The following is a 21,945-nucleotide window of genomic DNA, read 5'->3' as shown; positions in this document are numbered from 1 at the left end:
TCTTCTCCCCCCATGCAGCACTGTAGTCCCTTTCTCAACCACCCCCCTTTCACTTCCTTTCCTCCCCATGCAGCCCTATATCCACCTCTCAAGCATCAGGGCTAAGCGTTTCTTCAAATTAAAGCGGGATTCCACCCTAAAGTGGAACCTCCGCTGATCGGATCCCCCCCCCCCCCCCCTCCGGTGTCACAATTGACACCTTTCAGGGGGGAGGGGGTGGAGATACCTGTCAAAGACAGGTATTTTCACCCACTTCCGGGCATAGACTCCCGTGGCTGGGACACACACGGGTCCCAGTGACAGCGCGGAGATTTCCTATTGGGCGGCGCGGCTCGCGCATGCGCAGTAGGGAACCGGGAAGTGAAGCCGATTCGCTTCACTTCCTGATTCCCTCACCTAGAATGGTGACTACAGCAGCCGAGAGCCGAGCGATCGATCGGCCTCGGCTGCCGGCATCGCTGGAACCCGGGACAGGTGAGTGTCCATTTATTAAAAGTCAGCAGCTGTAGTATTTATAGCTGCTGGCTTTTAATATTTTTTTTTTGGTGGAATCCCTCTTTAGAAAGGAACATTTTTTAACTTGTCAGAAAGCTGAAGTTAAAGTAGAGCAAAGGACGTTTTTAAATTTTTTGGGCTATAATAAGGAAGGGTTAAAACCCCCATAAATTGTTTGCCATTTGTGTCCCATTGGGGAGATTTCCCTTCACTTCCTGTCAATTAGGCAATCAAGAAGTGAGAGGGAATCCCTGGCTGTCACTAGAACTAGTTTCCACATTGCAAGATTACCCCTCCTATTCTTATTGTAATTATAACCTAAAATTTGGGACTTCCTTTCACTCTTGGTGATGATTGTCACCAGGACAAAATAGACGGGGTAAATCTATCTAACAGGGACACAGAAAAAGAAACACGGCAGGTGTTCTGATCGCTTTCCACCCTATCCAAAAACAGAAAGTTTTGAATTTATTTATACTTAATTTAAGGCCCCTTTCACATGGGTGATCTGATCAGGTCCGCCTGTCAGTTTTTCAGGTGAACGTAATCGAATGTCCATGTATCCCTATGGACTGGTGGGTGTAAATGGACAAAAGTTCATTTACACCCACCTACCTCCAATCTGATTTGCTAAAAAAACAGAAGGGGATCTGTCCCTCTCCATCTAGGTAGATCAGATCTATGGGCAGCCGGTTGTAATTGAACGCTGGCCTGTTTATACCTGGCCACTTATAGAGCAGAGTGGGCTCTGTCCATGTCTGCTCTGCAGAAACCGAGTTGACATGGACCTATCGGCGTCTGCTTGCTCTGCTCAACAGGGGATCAGCAAACAGATCCCCTGTTAAGAGAATCAGATTCTGCCGCATATGAAATAGTCTAAATAAGTAGGATGTAGAGACAACAGGTTTGTTTTGGAAATATGAATAATTTACTTGGCATGTTTCTTCTGTTGCATTGCCTGTGTATCAAAAAAATGACCAAGCTTTTCCCTTAAAGTATTACTATAGGCAAAACCATTTTTTTTTCTCAGTTTGGATAGCGTAAGGGAGGGTTATAACACCTGTAAGGTTTATTTTTGCCATCTGTGTCCCAGTGGGGAGATTTACATTCACTTTTTGTCCCATAGCCAAAAGGACGTGAGAGTAAATTCCTACATATTAAGGAAATCTCTTGGGGACCACCAGGTCATCAGTCCTCATTGAACAAGTTCCCCTCTTTTCTGGGGACAACCCAAAATTTGGGACTTTCTTTTACTTTCACTTTCAATGGTAATGGTAAACAGGAGAAATGGAGAGATAATGGGGACACAGACAGCAATTAAAGAGGTTGTAAATCCTGCATTCAATGCATTAAGGTAAAAAACCTTCTAGTGCAGCAGCCCCCCAGAGCCCCCTTTTACTTACCTGAACCCGATCGTTCCAGGGACGAGCACAGCAGCTTCAGCCACTGTCTCTGGTCCTCATTGGATAGATTGAGGGTAGTCAATCAAATCCAGTGACACAGGCCCCCGGGGGGGCGGGGCCGAGTCCTGATGTTTGTGTAAATGGACACAGCAGCAGGACTTGGGAGTGCGGCCACACGATTGCCCCCATGGAAAGCTTCTCTCCATTGGAGCACTCAAGAAGAGGAGGAGCCAGGAGCACCATTGGGGGACCCCAGAAAAGGAGGATCGGGGGCCAATCTGTGCAAAACCTTTGCACAGAAGAGGTAAGTATAATGTTTGTTGTTTAAAAAAAAATGTATCTTTAAAACCCTTTTAAGTCTGACAGGTGTTCTAATCCTTCTCCACTCAATTCAAAACTAAAAAAAAAAAAAATAGTTTTGCCTTTACTTTAATGTTGGAAGTTAACATCAATATCTTCTCTGCAGAAGACTTCAGTTTGGCCATTACTGTAGTATGCATTTTTAATGGGATTATTTGCATTGTACTCATAATATTACGAGCAAAAATAGACAGGTGGCTTTTTCCCTCCTATTATTTAGCTGTTTGTTGTGACTATAGCCCTGTACACACAGGCCGAATGCCGGGCGACATCGGACGATTCAGTAAAACCCGGCTGACATTCAGCCCGGCCAACTTCTGTCGACGAGCATGTTGGAAAACCAGCAACCGACCGGCTCCCAATCGGCGCTCTCGGACAATGGCTGAAAGCCCTGATCGGAGTGTTCTGGCGGGTGCGCCGTCCTCCTGTCAGAGCACAACAGCTCAGCGGGGGGAGATGGCTGCACTAACGTCTGGTCCGTTCGTACAGCGGCTCTGGGTTGAATTGAAAAAAACTGTGTACCAGGCTTTAGTCCGAATAGTAGGAAAACAAATTACATGGGCTATTCACAGCTTATAAGAAAATCACTACAAAATACCTGATATACAGCCTCTGCTGTTCTGCCTGCTGGCTGGTATCCCTCTTATTTCTGCAAAGAAAAGTTCTTGGGGTTTTTGCACTGCCTTACAATCTGGTTCTAAAATGACACCTGTGTGATGTATTGCTTTTCCTAAGCATAATAAGGTTTTATATTCTAGTATAGCCAGTGTATACATTTACCAGACATTCGCATATTTATATAGCACTCTTGATTATATCCTACATCTGGTTAATAAAGGCAGTACAGATTTAATAAATCTGATTACCTTGTTGATCCAGTTTGCTTAAGCTAAATGGCAATTTGCTGTGCAGCTTCGATCGTTAAGTAGTCCTAATTGATTTTTCTGAGTGCTGAAATTGAACTAGTACAGCCTGCTTGAACATAGGTCTTTTTTTTCTTCTTCTTTTTTACAGTGTATTTATATATTTGGCTGTTTTTTTCCAGATATATATTTATTTAGAATAGCTGTTTAGGCATACATGGGTGTTTTATAGTATCAGCTTCGTGCAAGAAATTGCACATGAATAAAGTGTCTTATTACATTCAGAATGAATGGAACTGTATTACACCAACTTATAAAACATGCTTTGCTACGCATTGCAATTAGGTGCATTGTAACATGCTGCTCCAAGTGTGAAGGGGCCCACACTTTGTTTTAATTAATGCATGTTAAAACGTGTACAAGACAGACATTCTTCATAATGATTATGTGTATATATCAATGTTGATGAATTATGAAATTGTAACCCTGTGATATCTATTGGTACCCATTTTAGTATCGCGTTAACTGCTTTCAATTAGACATTGAGATCATGTTTGTACACCTTTTTATATGAATTAAACAATATATATGAATTAATAAACATCTTATATTCAAGCTACTTTCTTGCAATCAAGTGCTTCGCTCAAAGTCCCAACCTTCTGTTTTGTTCTCGTATAGTGACAGGGATGGAGGAACAAGAAACAAGTTTAATGTTTACTTGTCAGAAACCGATGCCCACCATAAATTCGTTTATTGTGCACACCCAAAACTTTTTTGTTTTGGATAGAATAAAGAGGTTAGAACACCTGTCATTCTATCTATCCAATGCTCTTTTAGATAGATTTTCCTTCCTTTTTGTTTTCAAGGGAGTGAGGCAAAATCTGCAATGGGAAAACAGACCAGAGTAAAAAAGCTGGCATTTCTAGCTATCCTTAAAGGGATTGTAAACCCTCATGTTTTTTCACCTTCATGCATTCTATGCATAAAGGTGAAAAACCTTCTCATGCTGGAGCCTCCATTGTACTTACCTGAACCCGGTCTTTTTCTCCCTGGGGACGAACACACCAGCTCTAGCTGATGTCTCGTGTCCTGATTGGATAGATTGATTGCAGCGCAGCCATTGGCTCCCGCTGCTGTCAATCAAATCCAATGATGCAGGGACGGGGCCGAGTCCAGCATTCGTGTCTGTGGACGCAAATGCTGGACTCCGGTGAGTGCCCGCAAGATAACCCGCTTCTCCTACAGGGGGTTATCTGATGTAGGGAGGAGCCATGAGAGCCGCTGAGGGACCCCAGAAGACGAGGATCAGGCCACTCTGTGCAAAACTAGCTGCACAGTGGAGACAAATATGACGTGTTTGTTTAAAAAAAACAATTCTTTACCATCACTTTAACCTAAAAACAGCATTTGCTAGAGAGGCTTCCTCTCTCTTCTTCTGCTGGGGATAACTAGACAAGAAGTAAAGGAATTTCTTCAATGGAGCCTATGATGATAATAAAACTCGAGTTCTCTTTCCCCACTTTATCCAAATCTAAAAAAAAAAAAAAAAAAAGTTTGCCATAGATAAACAAATGTCTTTGGGTCTTGAGCCACCACCATCACTCTATTCAGTGACGTATGTATGTTTATTTGTAAGCAATAATTTTCTCTTGATTTTGCCTCAATTCTAGTCATAATTTGTTTTTTTAGGAAGCTAACTGTCCACAGTTCTACGATCCGGAGCCGCAATTTATCCCAATGAATAGGGAGACTACCATCACTTTTAGTGGGATGAATCTTGGCATTTTGCAGGTAATTGCTTGACACCTCAGTCCTTTCCATCTATACATGTTTCCTTTTTTGTTTTGGATTTCCCCTCACATTCTATCCTAATCATGTGTTTTTTTTCTCACTTTAATCCTTTCTGAGCATGCAGCATGCATTAGATTTAAAATGTTGATTCAGGGGAATCAAGGTTAGTGCCTGAATCCTGAATTCGTTCCACAGAAATCTGGAAAAGTTGTTTTTTCTCAACTTGGACACAGATGTTTCACCGGTCATACTATACATAATTGTATGCCACAAAGTATAATTGATTTCTTTTTGGTATATAGTCCATAAATAACCACTGATACCAATCATTCCTTTGAATTTGTAAGTGGCTGTATCTTCTATGTTTCGTGCTGTCTCAGTTTCTCATTAATTTTTCTTTCTTTTTTTATTTTTTTTTAGTCGGAAACCTTTGTTGCTGGTAACGATAACCCCAATCTAAAGCTGAGGAGCTCTGTACAAAAAGAAGGTGATGCATTCTCACTCACCCTTCCACCGGTATGTGCACAAATTATAATTGATCCTAAGTGCAGCACACTGTGGGTTATCTTAATTATCCATTAATAAAACAGTGGCACTTTAATTAAAAGCTAAATATCTTTATACCATGCCCAACAAATAACAGGAACAGTCAAGACAGCAATTATTTTCTAAAAGTGAATCTTTCTCTCGGTCAGCAGGGCTAAGTAGTCCTCTTACTTGTAGTGTGTTGGGGTACAAAAGCACTGCTGCATGTTTCAGCTTTTTATTTGTCAGATGACTAATGTATGATAGAGACACAGATGCCAATGCACTTTTAGTGTGATCGATTATTTTTTTTTTTTGTTTGTTATATAACCACTTCCCACCCGGCCAATGCACATATACGGCCGGGTGGGAGCCGCCTACTCCTGATATGACGTTCAGGAACGTCATTCAGGAGTAGCGGGATCGCGCCCGCGCAGCGGCGCGATCCCGATGCGCCCGTGTCACCCGGACACGGCGCATCTCAGATCGGCAGGAGGGCTCTGTGATTGGCCCTCCTGATCACATGACGGCCGTGTCCAATCACGGCCGTCATGTGATGTAAACAAACAGCCGGTTGCTAGGCAATCGGCTCCTCCTCTCCTCACACAGAAGTCATCGCTGAGGAGAGGAGAGCAGATCGCTGCAGCCGGCTGCTGATCAGTGAGTATGAGCTGCTTTTTACAGCTTTTTACTCACTGATCACCAGTCTAGTGTACACAGTAAACACACCACACAGTAAACACATCACACAGTATAAACACAATGTCCCCACACATGTCCCCAAAACATACATGTCCCCAAATAATAAAAACACATGTCCCTAATAATAAAAACATGTCCCCCACATATGTCCCACTAAAATCACATGTCCCAATGATTATCTGCACACATATGTACGTGATCACCTGCACACATATGTACATGATCATTTGCGTACATATGTCCGTGATCACACAAACCAATTATTATACACTTAACGGATTTTTTTTTACCAAAAACATGTAGCAGAATACATTTTGGCTTAAATTTATGACAAAATTTGATTTTATTGGATTTTTATTGAAGTAGAAAAAAGAAAATATTGTTTTTTTTTCCCAAATTTCCGCTTTTTTGCGCTTATATCGCAAAAAATAAAAAACGGAGTCGTGAATAAATACCACCAAAATAAAGCTCTATTTGTGCGAACAAAATGATAAAAATTTCATTTGGGTACAGTGTAGCATGGCCGCGCAATTGTCACTGAAAGCGCTAGAGCGCTGAAAGCTGAAAATTGGGCTGGGAAGGAAGGGGGCGAAAGTGCCCTGTATTGAAGTGGATAACTAAAAATGTGAACATTAAATTGGAAGAGAACTCTCCTATCGTTTTCAGCCAATGAAGCTGCCAGCTTGGCCTCTGTTTAAGTTTCATCTGCCATGAATCTGCACATGTGATCAGTTATAACACCAGCCATTAGATGGTTTTACAGTTTGGTTGACAGCCCAACTAATGTGCCAGAAATTTAACGGTCTTTTTGAAACTGTTAAATCTATGGGTTTACTTCAGCTTTAAAAAAGTGGTTGTAAAGGCTCAAGGTTTTTTACCTTTATGCATTCTATGCATGAAGGTAAAAAACTTTGTGTGCAGCAACTCAGTCCCCCCAATACTTACCTGAGCCCCATCACTATTCAGCAATGTGCATGAGAACAGCGACTTTCCCTGGTCTCTTCCTCTTCATTGGCTGTGACCGCAGTGGGAGCCATTGTCAATCACAGCCAGTCAGCAAATGAGGGTTGAGTGGGAGTGGAGCAATGCTCCGTGTGTGAATGGAAACGAAGGGCAGCAACGACGGGGACCAAAAAAGAGGAGGATCAAGACTGCTCTGTGCAAAACCACTGCACAGAGCAGGTAAGTATGACATGTTTATTGTTTAAAAAAAAAAACTTCATTTAATATCACTTTTTAAATCTATTCTTGTGAAACATACTAATGCATGTGTTTTTTTGTTTTGTTTTTTGTGTTTAGGCTGCTGTTTTCAGGCTGTGTGAAGCCATGCTCTTTTTTGTTTTTTCATTAGGCTGACCATAAGTGAAATATTTTTTAGAAAGATTGAGAGCCAGTTCACACCACGTTCAGTCCAGTGTGTTTTTTTTTTCTGTATCAAAAAAGCACGGAAAGTAGGTTATATGTTTTATAATGGAATAGTTCATTTCAGTGCTTGCATTTCCAGTGCATTCCAGTTTCAGAAAAAAAGTAGAACATGCTGCTTTTTTCCTGTACTGGAACACTAAAGCATCAAAATGCACTGGAACACACCTGTCCTTATTTAAGGTTAAGAAAAAAGAGGGGGAAAAATGCACTGGACTGCATCAAAACATACTGGAATGCATCAAAAACGCGCATGCAGAAAAACATCTAACACATCCTAACTGCATTTGTGGTGTGAGCTGGCCCTCAATGATTATTACATCATTAATCATTATAAAAGTCCAAACAGTAGCACATTTTCCTGTTTTCAGATTTCGGGGTAATATGTTTACATTTGCTTGCACTCTGATCGTTAGCAAACCTCTTTCGCCCTAAAACCTACATTAATTATTACAAACTTCTTGAAAACCATTGTCTGCAGAGAGTCTAGAAAATCATTTTACCAATTCCCTATTTTTCAGCCACTAGTTGTGTTTTTTTGCATTGGAATGCTGTAGGTCTTCATGTTCACTAAATATGCTTCTATACAGTTTGCTATATACAGTATGTAAATGTCGCGTGACTTAAAAAGCATACTTACAGTATTAAGAAGGATGAGTAGATGCCCTTTAACCTAAGGCCAAGAATTGAATCCATATGCAATTCATACGTCAGTGCCTGAACTTTAATGCTGACAAGCAAACTTTGGCAAATGCCTGGTGGTTGGCAACACATGCTATCAAGCAAGTTAAAATGAAATCAACTGGTTCCTCCCAAACAAGGAACTTTTTGAAATATCTGCCCTGTCACCATTCCTACATTTACAAAAACTTTATCTCCCAAAATGACTTTAACATGTCAGTCTTCACTACTTAAAGTGGAGGGCCACCCAAAAAAAAAAGCATTAATATTCTTTAAAAAAAATTAAAAAACTTTTAAAGAAAATTTTTTTTTTTACCTTACCAGATATCACTGTTGCTAGGCAGTCTTCCTAATCTGCCTCCTTCCTACTCCGCGTTGATCTTCGGTCTTCTCTCGTTCTCCACGTTGTCTTCTGGGCAATGGGGCGCGCTGTGTTCTGGGAAATGTGTGTTCCCTAACACAGCGTGTCCCGTTCACAAAGTGGCGCACGACTCGTGCATGTGCAGTAGGAAACAGGCAGTGAAGTGAAGCTGCAAGGCACCACTGCCTGTTTCCCTTAGTGAGGATGGCGGCGCTGAGACCCGAGAGCCAAAGGACATGTCAAGGGCTGAAACACCGATTTAAATTGGGGAAGGCTCTTGACTTGAACCAACTCTGTGAACCCTCTTTCCCCTTATACTCCCTTCTCCCATCTCCCAGCCTGCCTTTTTACTTTCCTCTTTATATTTTACATAATTGCCTTATGCCTTTTGGACCCTAAGGCTCGGTTCACACAGGGGCGACACGACTTCAGGACGACTTTGTGAGGCAACTTGGAGACGACTTGAACACGACTTAGACACGACCTGGGGCGACTTACAACACAACTTTAAGTCGCCCCAGGCCAGGCGACTTTTGCTGTGGCCAATCAGAGAATGAGCTCTGAAGGGGGAACTCCACGCCAAATTTATGAAAAAAAATTGACGTGGGTTCCCCCTCCGAGAGCATACCAGGCCCTTAGGTCTGGTATGGATTCCAAGGGGAACCCCCTACGCCGAAAAAACGGCATGGGGGTCCCCCCAGATCCACACCAGACCCTTATCCGAGCACGCTACCCAGCCGGCCAAAGGGGGGTGGGGTCGAGCGGGCGCCCCCCCCTCCTGAGCCGTACCGGGCCGCGTGCCCTCAACATGGGGGGGGTGCCTTGGACAAGGGCCTCTTCCCGACAACCCTGGCCGTTGGTTGTCGGGGTCTGTGGGTGGGGGGCTTATCGGAATCCGGGAGCCCCCTTTAATAAGGGGGCCCCCCGGATACCGGCCTCCACCCTATGTAAATGAGTATGGGGTACAATGTATCCCTACCCATTCACCTGTGAAAAGTAAAAAAAAAAAACACAACACAGGGTTAAAATAGTTTATTGCACAGCTCCGGGGGTCTTCCGTCTTCGGGGGTCTTCTCGCCGGACTCCTCCGCTATCTTCTGCTAGCTCTTTTGCTAGCGGAGGAGCCCGGCTTTTTTCCTCACCGTCGGCCTCTTCTTCCGACTTCGGGGGTCTTGTCCCCCTCTTCGGTTCTTCTGCCGGGCCACCGCTTCTTCTTATAGCTCTTTTACAGGCGGTGGCCCGGTTTTCTGTCGTCGCCGCCGCCTTCCATTCTTCTTCTTCTAATTCTTCTTCTTCTTCTCCTGGAGATGTTGACTCAACGTTCTCTCCGGCCGCAATGCCAGGGACGCGCTGCGCAGAAACTTATATAGGGACAAGGCGCGGGGTCATCGGTTGATGTCACATGGTGACCCGCCCCCTTACGATGTCACAGTCCCGGAGGATGCTGGGACTGTCACCATGTGACATCAACCGATGACGCCGCCCCTTGTCCCTATATGTCGCCGCGCAGCGCGTCCCTGGCATTGCGGCCGGAGAGAACGTCGAGTCAACATCTCCAGGAGAAGAAGAAGAAGAAGAAGAATGGAAGGCGGCGACAACAGAAGACCGGGCCACCGCCTGTAAAAGAGCTATAAGAAGCAGCGGTGGCCCGGCAGAAGAACCGAAGAGGGGGACAAGACCCCCCAAGTCGGAAGAAGAGGCCGGCGGCGAGGAAGAAAGCCGGGCTCCTCCGCTAGCAAAAGAGCTAGCAGAAGATAGCGAAGGAGTCCGGCGAGAAGACCCCTGAAGATGGAAGACCCCCGGAGCTGTGCAATAAACTATTTTAACCCTGTGTTGTGTTTTTTTTTTATTTTTTATTTTTTTTTTTTTTACTTTTTTTCACAGGTGAATGGGTAGGGGTACATTTTACCCCATACTCATTCACATAGGGTGGGGGGCCGGTATCCGGGGGCTCCCGGATTCCAATAAGCCCCCCGCCCGCAGACCCTGACACCCAATGGCCAGGGTTGTCGGGAAGAGGCCCTTGTCCTCAACATGGGACAAGGTGCTTTGGGGTGGGGGGCCGCACACCCCCCCTCCCCCAAGGCACCCCCCATGTTGAGGGCATGCGGCCTGGTACGGCTCAGGAGGGGGGGGGCGCCCGCTCGTCCCCACCCCCTTTCCTGGCCGGCCGGGTAGCATGCTCGGATAAGGGCCTGGTGTGGATCTGGGGGGACCCCCACGCCGTTTTTTTCGGCGTAGGGGGTTCCCCTTGGAATCCATACCAGAGCTAAGGGCCTGGTATGCTCTCGGAGGGGGAACCCACGCCAATTTTTTTTCGTAAATTTGGCGTGGAGTTCCCCCTTCAGAGCTAATAATTCTGTCAAAGTCGCCTCCGTATAGACAGAGATCCGACTTGGAGGTGACCTCCATTGAAATCAATGGGTACAAGTCGCCTACAAGTCAGATTGAAGTAGTACAGGAACTTCTTTTGAAGTCGGAGCGACTTCAGTAGCGTGCATTAAGACGGCTCTCATTCACTTGCATTGATTTTTAAATGTTGTCCGACCTGAGGCGACTAGGCGCGACCTGAAGTCGGATCTGAGTCACCCCTGTGTGAAACGAGCCTAAGGCTTGCTTCACATATGCGAATCAGATGCGGTTTATAACCCATCCAATTTGCATATAACATGTGAACCGGAATGGCTTGCAATGGAGCTGTTTGACACATGTCCGGAGTGGCCATGGCCCATTTTTAAAGAGTCCTGTAAAATTTTAAGTTCGGTTCAGGTACAAAATCGAGTAAAAATTCTCATCTGAATCACCCCTGTACCGGTGAACACAACTGCTCCGGACTCAAGGAACTGACTGCAACCCACAGACGGACATGTGTGAATCTAAGCTTAAAGGATGTCCAACTAAGGGGCATAGCTTCACCTTGCCATATAACATCATACCAATGCTGTTTTCTTCACTTAGACACCATGCTAACTTTTATAAATATTTGCTATATAAACCTTGCTATGTGACTTTTTGCGATATGTATGTTACATACCTGACCACATGATTTCTATTTTTGTATTGAAAAGTAAATAAACACATTGAAACAGAAAGCAATGGGAAGTAAATTATAGAGGAAATGAAAATAATTACTGCGCTAACCCCGAAAAATGTGGAGAAGCAGCTACATAATAATGTGACAAACCTAAATTAGATACAGGTGGTAAATAATGTAGCGCTAACAGATATACACAAATATCGTGATATATGTGAAAAAATACTAAAAAGGATAGTGATAATGAAAAAAGAACTCAAAAGTCCATCTGTAAAGAATGACAATGTGCAAACAATGTGTAATAATGTCCAACAAAGTAAAAGGTGTGGAACAAAAGCTGTAGCTTCCAATGCCAGATGAGAGTTCACAGATGAGTAGAGTGGAAAAACTCTGTCCGTTGAAGAATCATCAGGGCACTAAAACATCAACCACGTAGTGAGCTGTAAATGCTCTTACCAGAATAGGTGGACTCTGTCAGTAACTAGAGTCTAACAGGCAAAGTGCCGGAGACGGCAGGTGTGTGGAACTCGCGATGGTCCGAACACCCAGAGCGGGATCCGGAAGGACTGTGGTTAACCTCCAAGTGGGCTTACAAATGAAAACCGTCACAGTTGGATCTAGGGGATCAGCTCAAAAAGGACCTTTGTATCCATTCACATCCAGATAATATGTGGACAAAAGGAAAATAGCTTCCACATGGTGTAGGTCAAAAAAGGTTATTTATTTCTAAAAACCGGCATACAAATAAAGTGATCACGTATAAAATGTAAGGCAATGTGGAGATTAGTCAATTTTAAAAATAAAAAAAGATGGAAAATTCTTTGTTTCCGTTCAAAAATTTTGGAAATAAGTAAATTTTCTCCTACACTGATGGGCACTGGATGAAAATTGGCCTGGACATTAATGGGGGAAAGTGACCTGTATTGAAGTGGTTAAAGATGATCTGTAGCTTGTGCATTTGTCCATAATTAAAGCTGAAATGCAGCTTTTCATACACTTAACATAGTTTGGGCCAAGATGGCCAAACACTTTACATCAGTGTGGTGTTGAGCAGAGTTTTTTTTCTCTCTCTAGTTCTCAATTCAAGACAAAGAGATCGTCCCTCTGGATATATTCATTTTAAACAAAGAGAATGACAAGAAGGTTGATAGCAAACTGAATGGTATGTTTTGTGGGTTTTTTTTTTTTGTTTTGTTTTTTTTATAGGTTTCATTGCAGTGTGGATTTTTTATGTGAAATTTGCCAAGTGTTTCCTAATTCCGTAACAAAGTTAATTTGCAGTAATATGTACAAAGAATTATGGCCATTGCTGACCTTTTTTATATATATATATATATATATATATATATATATATTTTTTAGCGGTCAGGCTGTTCCTTTTCATCATTGAGACCCTGATCACAAAATGCATCCCGGTAATGAGAGCCAGGGGCCCTAATCTGGTTTATTGTTCTCATTGTACTAAAACTGGACCAGAATAGCATCCAGGTTTCTTAGAATGTGAGATCAACTCTGGTAGCCTCCATTCTTCATAAGTAATGGATTGCATTAAGCCTCATACATACATATCCAGCTCCTCTAAACTCCGTTCCTCCTTGCATTAGTGTTTTGTCAAGTTGGATGTTTTGGCAAGTTTGACATGTACAAATGCACTCGGACACATTTATGTGCGTCAAGCGCCTGGATGTTCATTTTATTGGCCAGCATATTTTTTTTCTAGCTGTTAAAATAAGTTAATGCTCAAAAGCTTGACACACCTAACGTTAACCCATGTTTTTACATGTGAAGCATTTTTTGCCAAAACGATGCTCCCCATGGAGGCACTGGCAGTGGGGGGCATAATAAAAAAAAAAGCCAGATACCTATTTTTAATGCTAAGTGTGCATTAGAATAACTTAAAGTGGTTCTAAAGGTTCAATGCGTTAACCTAAAAAGCCTTCTATGTGCAGCAGTCCCCCTTAATGCTTACCTGAGCCCTATCTCAATCCAGCGATGTTGCACAAGAGCCATGAAATCCCGGGGGCTCTCCCTCATTGGCTGAGACAGCAGGCGCCTGCTACTGTCAACCAAAGTCAGTGAGCCAATGAGGGGAGAGAGGTGGTGGTGGGGCCGAGCCATGGCTCCATGTCTGAATGGACACAGAGCAGCGGCTGGGGTGCCCCCATAGCAAGCTGCTTGTGGTGGGGACACTCGGCAAGGGGGAGGGGCCAGGAGCGCTGAAAAGGGGCTCAAGGACAATATGGGTTGCTCTGTGCAAAACCACTGCACAAAGCAGGTAAGTTTGACATGTAAAGGTTGTTTTTAAACATAAAAAAAAAAAAAGACTTTACTAGCTCTTTGAAGCTGAAATAATCAGCATTGTGGATGCTTACCTTCTAAATTACTGGAAAGAGTGGGGGCATTTCTCTGAATGTTCGTTTACCCTGAAACCTGCATGTAAACCTGTACATATCATTACATTCTATTATGGGATAAGGTTGTTGGGGTTAGAGGTCAACCGAATATTGGTGTGTCAGATATTCATATTTGTTCGGTATCGGTAGCAGTCACAAACTTACCAATATTGCTTTAGGGGGTTGTACCGGTGTGATGTATACAGCTGCAGGCATCACCCCTGTAACGGACGGTCAGCTTTCTTGTAATAACCGATGCGGCTCAGCAGCCACTCAGCAGTTATTACAAGTAGCGGGAGGAGACACACCCCCTCCCGCCACCTTCCACCACTCTACCCGGGTCTCCTGTCCCACCAGGAGGCCCGAGCGATCACCCGGCACCTCCGCAGGCTGGCCGAAAACCCAAACAAAGCCAGATCGGCAATGTTCGGGTCTTGGATCTAGTTACCCAGAAGCAATGTCATGACCTCACTTTCAGATTACTGGCGTCTTTAAGGTGCAGGTTTTAAAAAATAGAAAGTATTCAAAAATGTCTATCTTGACATTTGAATACGTTCTAGAGCAGAGTTGGGGTTTGGGGTCTTATAGACTCCGGGATCCCTCCATAAAGAGGACCTGATGTTTACATTCCTTGTGACAGCAATAAGCGATACAATTTATTTATTTACATTTTTTTAAAGAACAGAACAGTGTAAAAATAAAAAGTTTTAAATCTACACACTATCGGCACCTGATATCGGCAATGGGCCTGAAAGGCAGCCGAAAAATCGGTGTGACCCTGTAAGTTGGGTTGCTTTCACACTACTCTGATGTCAAATATTTACATTTTTCACAGCAAAATTAAAGCATTTGAACATAGATGCAGAATGCTGGGCTCGGCCTCATAGGATGTATTAAGGTGAAAAACACAAGGGTTTACAACACCTTTAAGAAAGGCCACTATGAAATTGTAAAATTTTGATGGACCTTGTGAATGCTGATGAGAATTATTATTTAAAAATATCTCTATCTCTTTTAGCTAATCATTTTTTTTTTTTTTTTATTCCTAGTAAAATTATACAATTGTTTTTTTGGAAGAAGTGACTGTAGCTTGTGCCTGGCCGCTAATGTGAAATACGATTGTGCGTGGTGTGACAACAAATGTGCTTATAAACCTACATGCAATAATTCACCTGCTTCAGAATGTCCTGCTCCTGTCATCACAGATGTAAGATTTCAAACCATTTCCTTTTTTTATTTTTTTATTTGTACAATGTTCTGCACCTAATAAGTAGTGATATCCCACAAGTATTGATGTACCGTTTCCTTGTTGAGCTCCAATGCACTAACACACCCTTAAATGGATTGATAGCTCTCTGCCTTTTTTATGTATTAGAGAAATCTTTCTCAACCAGGGTTCCATGGTACCCCTGGGTTCTCCTCTACAAGTTGATGGGGGTTCCTTGAACTGTGGCTGGTTGACCTCACATTTGATGGTTCCTGCTTAGTTCTAAAACCAACACTGCTTGGCAGAGCCAGCTGCATGACACCAGTGACTTTTTAGTTGTCTGTAAAGGTGGAATTCTGACATCCACTGTAAGGAGCATTTTTTCCAGTGACTTGCAGTGTAAGGGGACATTTTTTCCACTGGCTACAAGTGTAAGGTGACATTCTTCTGACTGACCTCTAGTGTAAAGGACATTCTTCCCACTGACCTCCAGTGTAAGTGATGTTCTTCCCACTGACCACCAATATGAGGAACATTTTTCCCACTAACTGCCAATGCAAGGGACAATCTTCCCAATGACCTCCTGTGGTAAGGGGCATTACTCTCGCCAACCTCCAGTATAAAGTAGGGTTGCACCAATACCAGTATCGGTGCCGATAGAAAACATTTCCACAAGTATTCGGTACTCATGCAAATGCACAGATACCTGCTGGCTCGGTTCTTTCCGCTGTCAGTGGGATTCTCCCGCTGACGACTGAAATGTAAACAAAAGAATGCAGCAATTATCAGTTGTTAAGGACGTGGCGGCCCCACTCCTTAACAACTGACTCATTCACCTGTCAGCCGGATTCCACAGTGACATATAGCCTTGATTAAAACCAGGGGCAGCTGCTGCTAGGGCTCCCTGTGGGATCAAGCGCTCTCCAATCCATCCCCAGCCTGCAGTGCAGCACGAACACTAGAGGAGAGAGACGGGACAAAGAGAAGCCAGCAGCCGGATGTACAGCATGAGGAAGGGAAACCGCAAGGCAGGTGCAACCGATACCCTGCATGGTAGTCCTGCATGCCCTGACATCCCCCACCTCCTCCCAGATTGTCGAATCCATTGCGGGAGGACAGGCAGCAGCTCAGCTTTTCTTCAGCTGAAGCCACCTCCTCCCAGGTAATGGAAGAACAGGCAGCATGACAGCATGTCGCACATAGATCTTCAGCAGTATATAGTACAGTGGGGGAACTGGTGTGTGTGTGGGGGTGGGGTGGGGGGGGTCACAGTGAAGAACAGGGTATGTAGGAGGTACAGTGGGGAAAAGGTTTGCTTGTGGGGGGTGGGGGCGAGGACGTGGTGTTTTGGTGGGGAAGAGGGGTTAATGGTGGTACAGTGGGGAACAGGTGTGCAGGAAGGGGGAAGGCAGGCATTCAGGGTCGAACAGTGGGAACAGAAGTGCAGTGGGGAACCTGGAAAATGGGTATGGGTAATTGGTATCGGTGAGTATTTAAAGTATCGGTACTTGTTACTAAAAAAGTAGGATTGGTGCATCCCTAGTATAAAGGATATTTTTTTTCCACGGACTATCCCACATGAGAGGCATTTTTGCTATTGTCCCCGATGAAATGGTTTTATAAAGAAAATTATTTTAAGGGTTGTTCTAGGATAATAAAGAGACCGTATTAGAGATAATGTAGTCATGTTGGCTTATGAATCGGAAAGACTTTTTTGTCTTTTTGTCTTTTTTTTTTTTATAAAAAATATTGCAAAGCCATTCATCCAGAAAATCTGCATTGACGTATGTTTTGCATTTATTGGTCAAAACCAAACATTCTTTAGGTTATTTTAAGCTTTTAGGCTATATTCGTTTTTGTTTTTTATGGGCAGATATGGCCACTAGATGAAGATGATGAGCATGGGAAAAAAACATACATCTTTGTAACGCGATACGATGTAACAGTTCTAGAGAACACTAGAGGGAATTAGCAAATTATAACAAATGGTTACATTTATTTGCTAATCTCTCGTGTCCTCCAGAATTGTTAGTGTATTTCTTGTTTCAAAGACATGTATTTCTCTTATATTCACAGACTGACACAGCTCCTCTCTTAGCCATTGGGTTGTTGCGCCACCTTTAGGAGAGGACTAGGCATAACATGTTATGAAAAAACACAGAACTTTTAGTTCTGCCCAAGGGGCGGTCCCTTGGGTAACAACCCCCCAGCCTGCCATGCAGCCTCAGTTTTATTTTTCCTAGTGAAGGAGAAGGACCTAGGAACCCTGCGGGCCCATCGGTCCATGTTTTTTTCTGCAAGACTAAAGATCCTGTGATCTGCTATCAACAGCCAGCTGGGTGACAGGCTGGATATCCTTATCGTCTCCCCAGCCTGGCCATTGAGCGTGTGCAGACCAGAGCTACGCGCTTGGTCGGCCGTGACATACCTCAGCTAGAGAGTTGGTCGGTGAACATTAATGCTCCAGGGCACACATATGACTGGGCTACTGATGTCTGTGTCACAGTGTGCCGGGCCAACAGCCACCCCATACTGATTAGAGAGTGGGTCTGTGATGGAATGTCTCCCAGCTCTGCAGGACTGGTAAGTACAGCTCTCCTTGCTTCGGTGGGGCTGAGCAGCTGGGCATTCCCTGGGAGGCCGATTCGGGGGTCCCTCTTATCTCCCTGTGGGGGATGCTGCATGAGGCTGCTGAGCGGTGTGTGTGTCATGTGCAGGGGCTCTCCGGGGGGGCGCTCACCTGGGGGGGACTGTGCTGGCCGGCTGTGCCCTGATGCTTCTCTCCCTGGGAAGGTGTCTGGTGGCTGTGCCTGTCGATCGCGGCAGCGCTGTTCACCTCCATCTCCCCTTTCCGGTCACGGTCCACTCCACAAGAGCAATCGGAACATCTTGGTCCTTCCGACATCAATCGTCTGTCGCTCAAGTGTGTAAAGCGGCGACTTGGTCGTCTGTTCACACTTTTACAGAATTCTACACGGTAGATGTCAGTGCATCGGCTGATGCCTGTTTTGGCCGCAAAGTTTTGCAGGCGGCTGTATAGTTGCAATTGCAAATAAAATTTTTCCTTTTTACCTGTTTTTTTGGGTAAAAATGCAGTACCTTTTAACCACTACAGCCCCGGACCAATTGTCAGCCTAAGGACCAGAGGTCTTTTTACAATTTCACACTGCACTGCTTTAACTGGTAATTGCGCGGTCATGCAATGTTGTACCCAAACAAAATTTTCGTCCTTTTCTTCCCACAAATAGAGCTTTCTCTTGATGGTATTTGATTGCCTCGGCGATTTTTATTTTTTGCGATATAAATGGAAAAAAGACTGAAAATTTCGAGGAAAAAAAATATATACTCTACTTTTTGTTATAAGAAAAATCGAATAAACTCAATTTTAGTCGTACATTTAGGGCAAAATGTATTCAGCCACATGTCTTTAGTAAAAAAAAAATGTCAATAAGCGTATATTTATTGGTTTGCGCAAAAGTTATAGCGTCTACAAACTAGAGTACATTTTCTGGAATTTACACAGCTTTAAATTTGACTGCCTATCTCATTTCTTGAGGTGCTAAAATGGCAGGGCAGTACAAATACCCCCCAAATGACCCCATTTTGGAAAGTAGACACCCCAAGGAATTTGCTGAGGGGCATAATGAGCCCATTGAATATTTTTATTTTTTTGTCCCAAGTGATTGAATAATGACAAAAAAAAAAAGTTTCCAAAAAGTTGTCACTAAATGATATATTGCTCACACATGCCATAGTTATATGTGGAATTGCACCCCAAAATATATCCTGCTTCTCCTGAGTACGAGGATACCACATATGTGGGACTTTTTGGGAGTCTAGCCGCGTACGGCATCCCGAAAACCAATCACTGCCTTCAGGATTTCTAAGGGTGCAAATTTTTGATTTTACTCCTCACTACCTATCACAGTTTCGAAGGCCATAAAATGCCAAAATAGCACAAAACCCCCCCCAAATGACCCCATTTTGGAAAGTAGTCACCCCAAGCTATTTACTGAGAGGCATGTTGAGTCCATGAAATATTTTATATTTTGCCACAAGTTGCAGGAATATTACAATTTCTTTTTTTTTTTTGCACAAAGTTGTCACTAAATGATATATTGCTCACACATGCTATGGGCATAAGTCAAATTACACCCCAAAATAAATTCTGCTGCTTCTCCCGAGTACGGGGATACCACATGTGGGGGACTTTTTGGGAGCCTAGCCACGTACGGGCCCCCGAAAACCAAGCACTGCCTTCCGGATTTAAATATAAAACGCTACCAAAAAAAACTGTTAGCGATCGCAGGGATCAGGCCTGACTCTACGAACGCTGCAGTTATGTGTTTAGTGTTTTGTAAGCAACAGTGATCGCTTGATACTGCACTTGGGTGGGCTGGGCGGAGGGGCAAAACGCAGGTGCTAGCAGGTATCTGCGCTGCGTTTTTTTTGGAACCCTAAACTGCTGGGGACGCTAGTATAGATCTGATCAGTCAGATATTGATCTGTTCAGATTCTATACCACTACGGGAGGTTTATGCTTTGCGCGTGGGTGTTAGCGGTACTGGCACTAACCTAGCGCTGCCTGGGGCGACGCAGACCCTGACCCTAAAACCTAATTGATATCACCCGCCGGGTGATCAGGGGGTTAAACCTTTATTGGGTAATAAATGGTGGGTGCCCTGATGCTATAAAAAGCAAACTAACTAACCAGAGTCACCCGTAACACTTATACAGTGATCACTGTTGAAAGGGTTAACTAGGGGCAATCAGGGGGTTCAAATTTTTATTAGGTAGTATATGGGGGTCCCTGGCGCTATATAAAAACCTAACGGGGAACCTAAATAACTAACTGGCTAACCAGTGTCACCAGTGACACTTATACGGTGATCGCTGGTGAAAGGGTTAACTAGGGGCAATCGGGGTTAAAACCATTATTGGGTAGTATATGTGGGTACCTAGCGCTATAAAAAACCTGGCGGTGAACCTAAAAAAAAACTAGCTACCTAGCGACACTAATGCAGCGATCAGAAAAATGATCGCTTAGTGACACTGGCAAAAGGGGGTGAAAGGGTTAACTAGGGGCAATCAGGGGGTTAAAACCATTATTGGGTAGTATATCGGGGTACCTAGAGCTATAAAAACCTGGCGGTGAACCTAAAAAAATAACTAGCTACTTAGCGGCACCAGTGACACTAATGCAGCGATCAGAAAAACGATTGCTTAGTTACACTGGCAAAAGGGGGTGAAAGGGTTAACTCTAGGGGCAATCAGGGGGTTAAACCTTTATTTGGGGGGGTAGGGGGGGCTACCCTGGACCTAACACTAACTGCCCTGACAGTTTTTACTGTCACAACTGACACTAAATGCAGTGATCAGTAAATAATCACTGCAATCAGTGACACTGTGATTGGGAGGGGGCGGGAGCGATCGGGGGGGTGGATCGCGGAAGGCGAGCGCGTACATATACGTGCTTGTGCCTGTCAGTGCCATTGCACCAACGTACATTGCCATGCGGCGGTCCTTAAGTGGTTAAGTTAATGCACTGTTGCGTTCGTTACCGCAGTTTGGTTGCGGTTTGAGGGTAGTGTCTCTCTGTTGAGGAGCACCCTGTTTCTTTTGTGGTTTTTCCACACACTGTCGTTTTTTGTGGGTAAAGTTTATACTAGTTCCCACATGCCATGGTGGATGGAGTTTTTATGCCGTTTTCCCACCCCTCATTTTGGCACTGCTTGGGGATGTCCTAATGGCTAAGAGAGGAGCTGTGTCAGTCGGTGAATATAAGAGAAAATAGGATTTTTTGTACTCACCGTAAAAATCCTTTTCTCTGTAATTCACCGACTGACACAGCTCCTCTCTTAGCCCTTGGGTTGTTGTGCCACCTTTAGGAGAGGACTAGGCATAACATGAAAAAACACAGAACTTTTAGTTCCGCCCAGGGGGGTGGTCCCTTAGGTAACAACCCCCCAGCCTGCCATGCAGCCTCAGTACGTCAACAAGCAGTAGAACGTAAAGAAAAATAGGAGGGGCGGGAGCTGTGTCAGTCTGTGAATTACAGATAAAAGCATATTACGGCGAGTACAAAAAAATCCTATTTTCCTATACTCAGCTTTACTTGGTGGACGCAATGCGGTATTTTTCTGCTACCCTTAAAAAAAAAATATATATATATATATATATATATATATATATATATATATATATATATATATATATATATATATATATATTCTTAAGTGAAAATAGGCTAAAGAACATTTATTTTTGCCCAAAACACATAGGGCGACTGTGCATGGAGTTTTGGCAGATGAATGGCTTTGCAATTTATTTTTATAATTAAACCCCAAAGTAAAATGTCTTACCTGCTAACAGAGTGTAACAGTTTATTGAAGCCAAGCCATAGACAGCTCAAATCTGGGCCGGTTCAACAGGAATCTGTCAAGATTCAAACCATGTACGGGCAGATTCAAGTCATGTATTGGCCAACTGATTGGGTACAACCAGTCAGATTTTACTTGAGATTGCTAACAGCGATTATAGCCGCTTGCAGTAATAACTATATTCTCCAAGTGGGGGTGGGAGCACCCAATGGCTCTAAGGGAGTGATGGGTTCCCCCATTATCACTGTGTTGATGTGGGAATCAAGCGATTTTCTTTCCTGCAGCCTGTGGTTGCAGGAATAGAAAATAGCTTTGTCTATCAACAGCT

At 43.8% G+C, this 21,945-nt stretch overlaps 1 protein-coding gene across 5 annotated transcripts in view; it reads left to right on the top strand.

Annotated features, from left to right (window-relative positions):
- The window catches only part of PLXNB2 (plexin B2), a 342,174-nt gene that overhangs the window by 219,726 nt on the left and 100,503 nt on the right, over positions 1-21,945 (top strand). For all 5 annotated transcript variants that reach the window (XM_077474007.1, XM_077474008.1, XM_077474006.1 and 2 more), the window contains 4 exons: positions 4,811-4,912; positions 5,333-5,428; positions 12,712-12,799; positions 15,080-15,237. In XM_077474007.1, coding sequence (XP_077330133.1) covers positions 4,811-4,912; positions 5,333-5,428; positions 12,712-12,799; positions 15,080-15,237 — 444 coding nt within the window. The remainder of the gene's footprint in view (positions 1-4,810; positions 4,913-5,332; positions 5,429-12,711; positions 12,800-15,079; positions 15,238-21,945) is intronic.

Source organism: Lithobates pipiens, unplaced genomic scaffold, assembly GCF_037356315.1.
Source record: "Lithobates pipiens isolate NorthernLeopardFrog02 unplaced genomic scaffold, aLitPip1_a1.2 Scaffold_8, whole genome shotgun sequence".
Lineage (NCBI taxonomy): Eukaryota > Metazoa > Chordata > Amphibia > Anura > Ranidae > Lithobates > Lithobates pipiens.
Note: the sequence above shows the minus strand (reverse complement) of the source record. Positions and strands in the feature narration are given on the sequence as shown.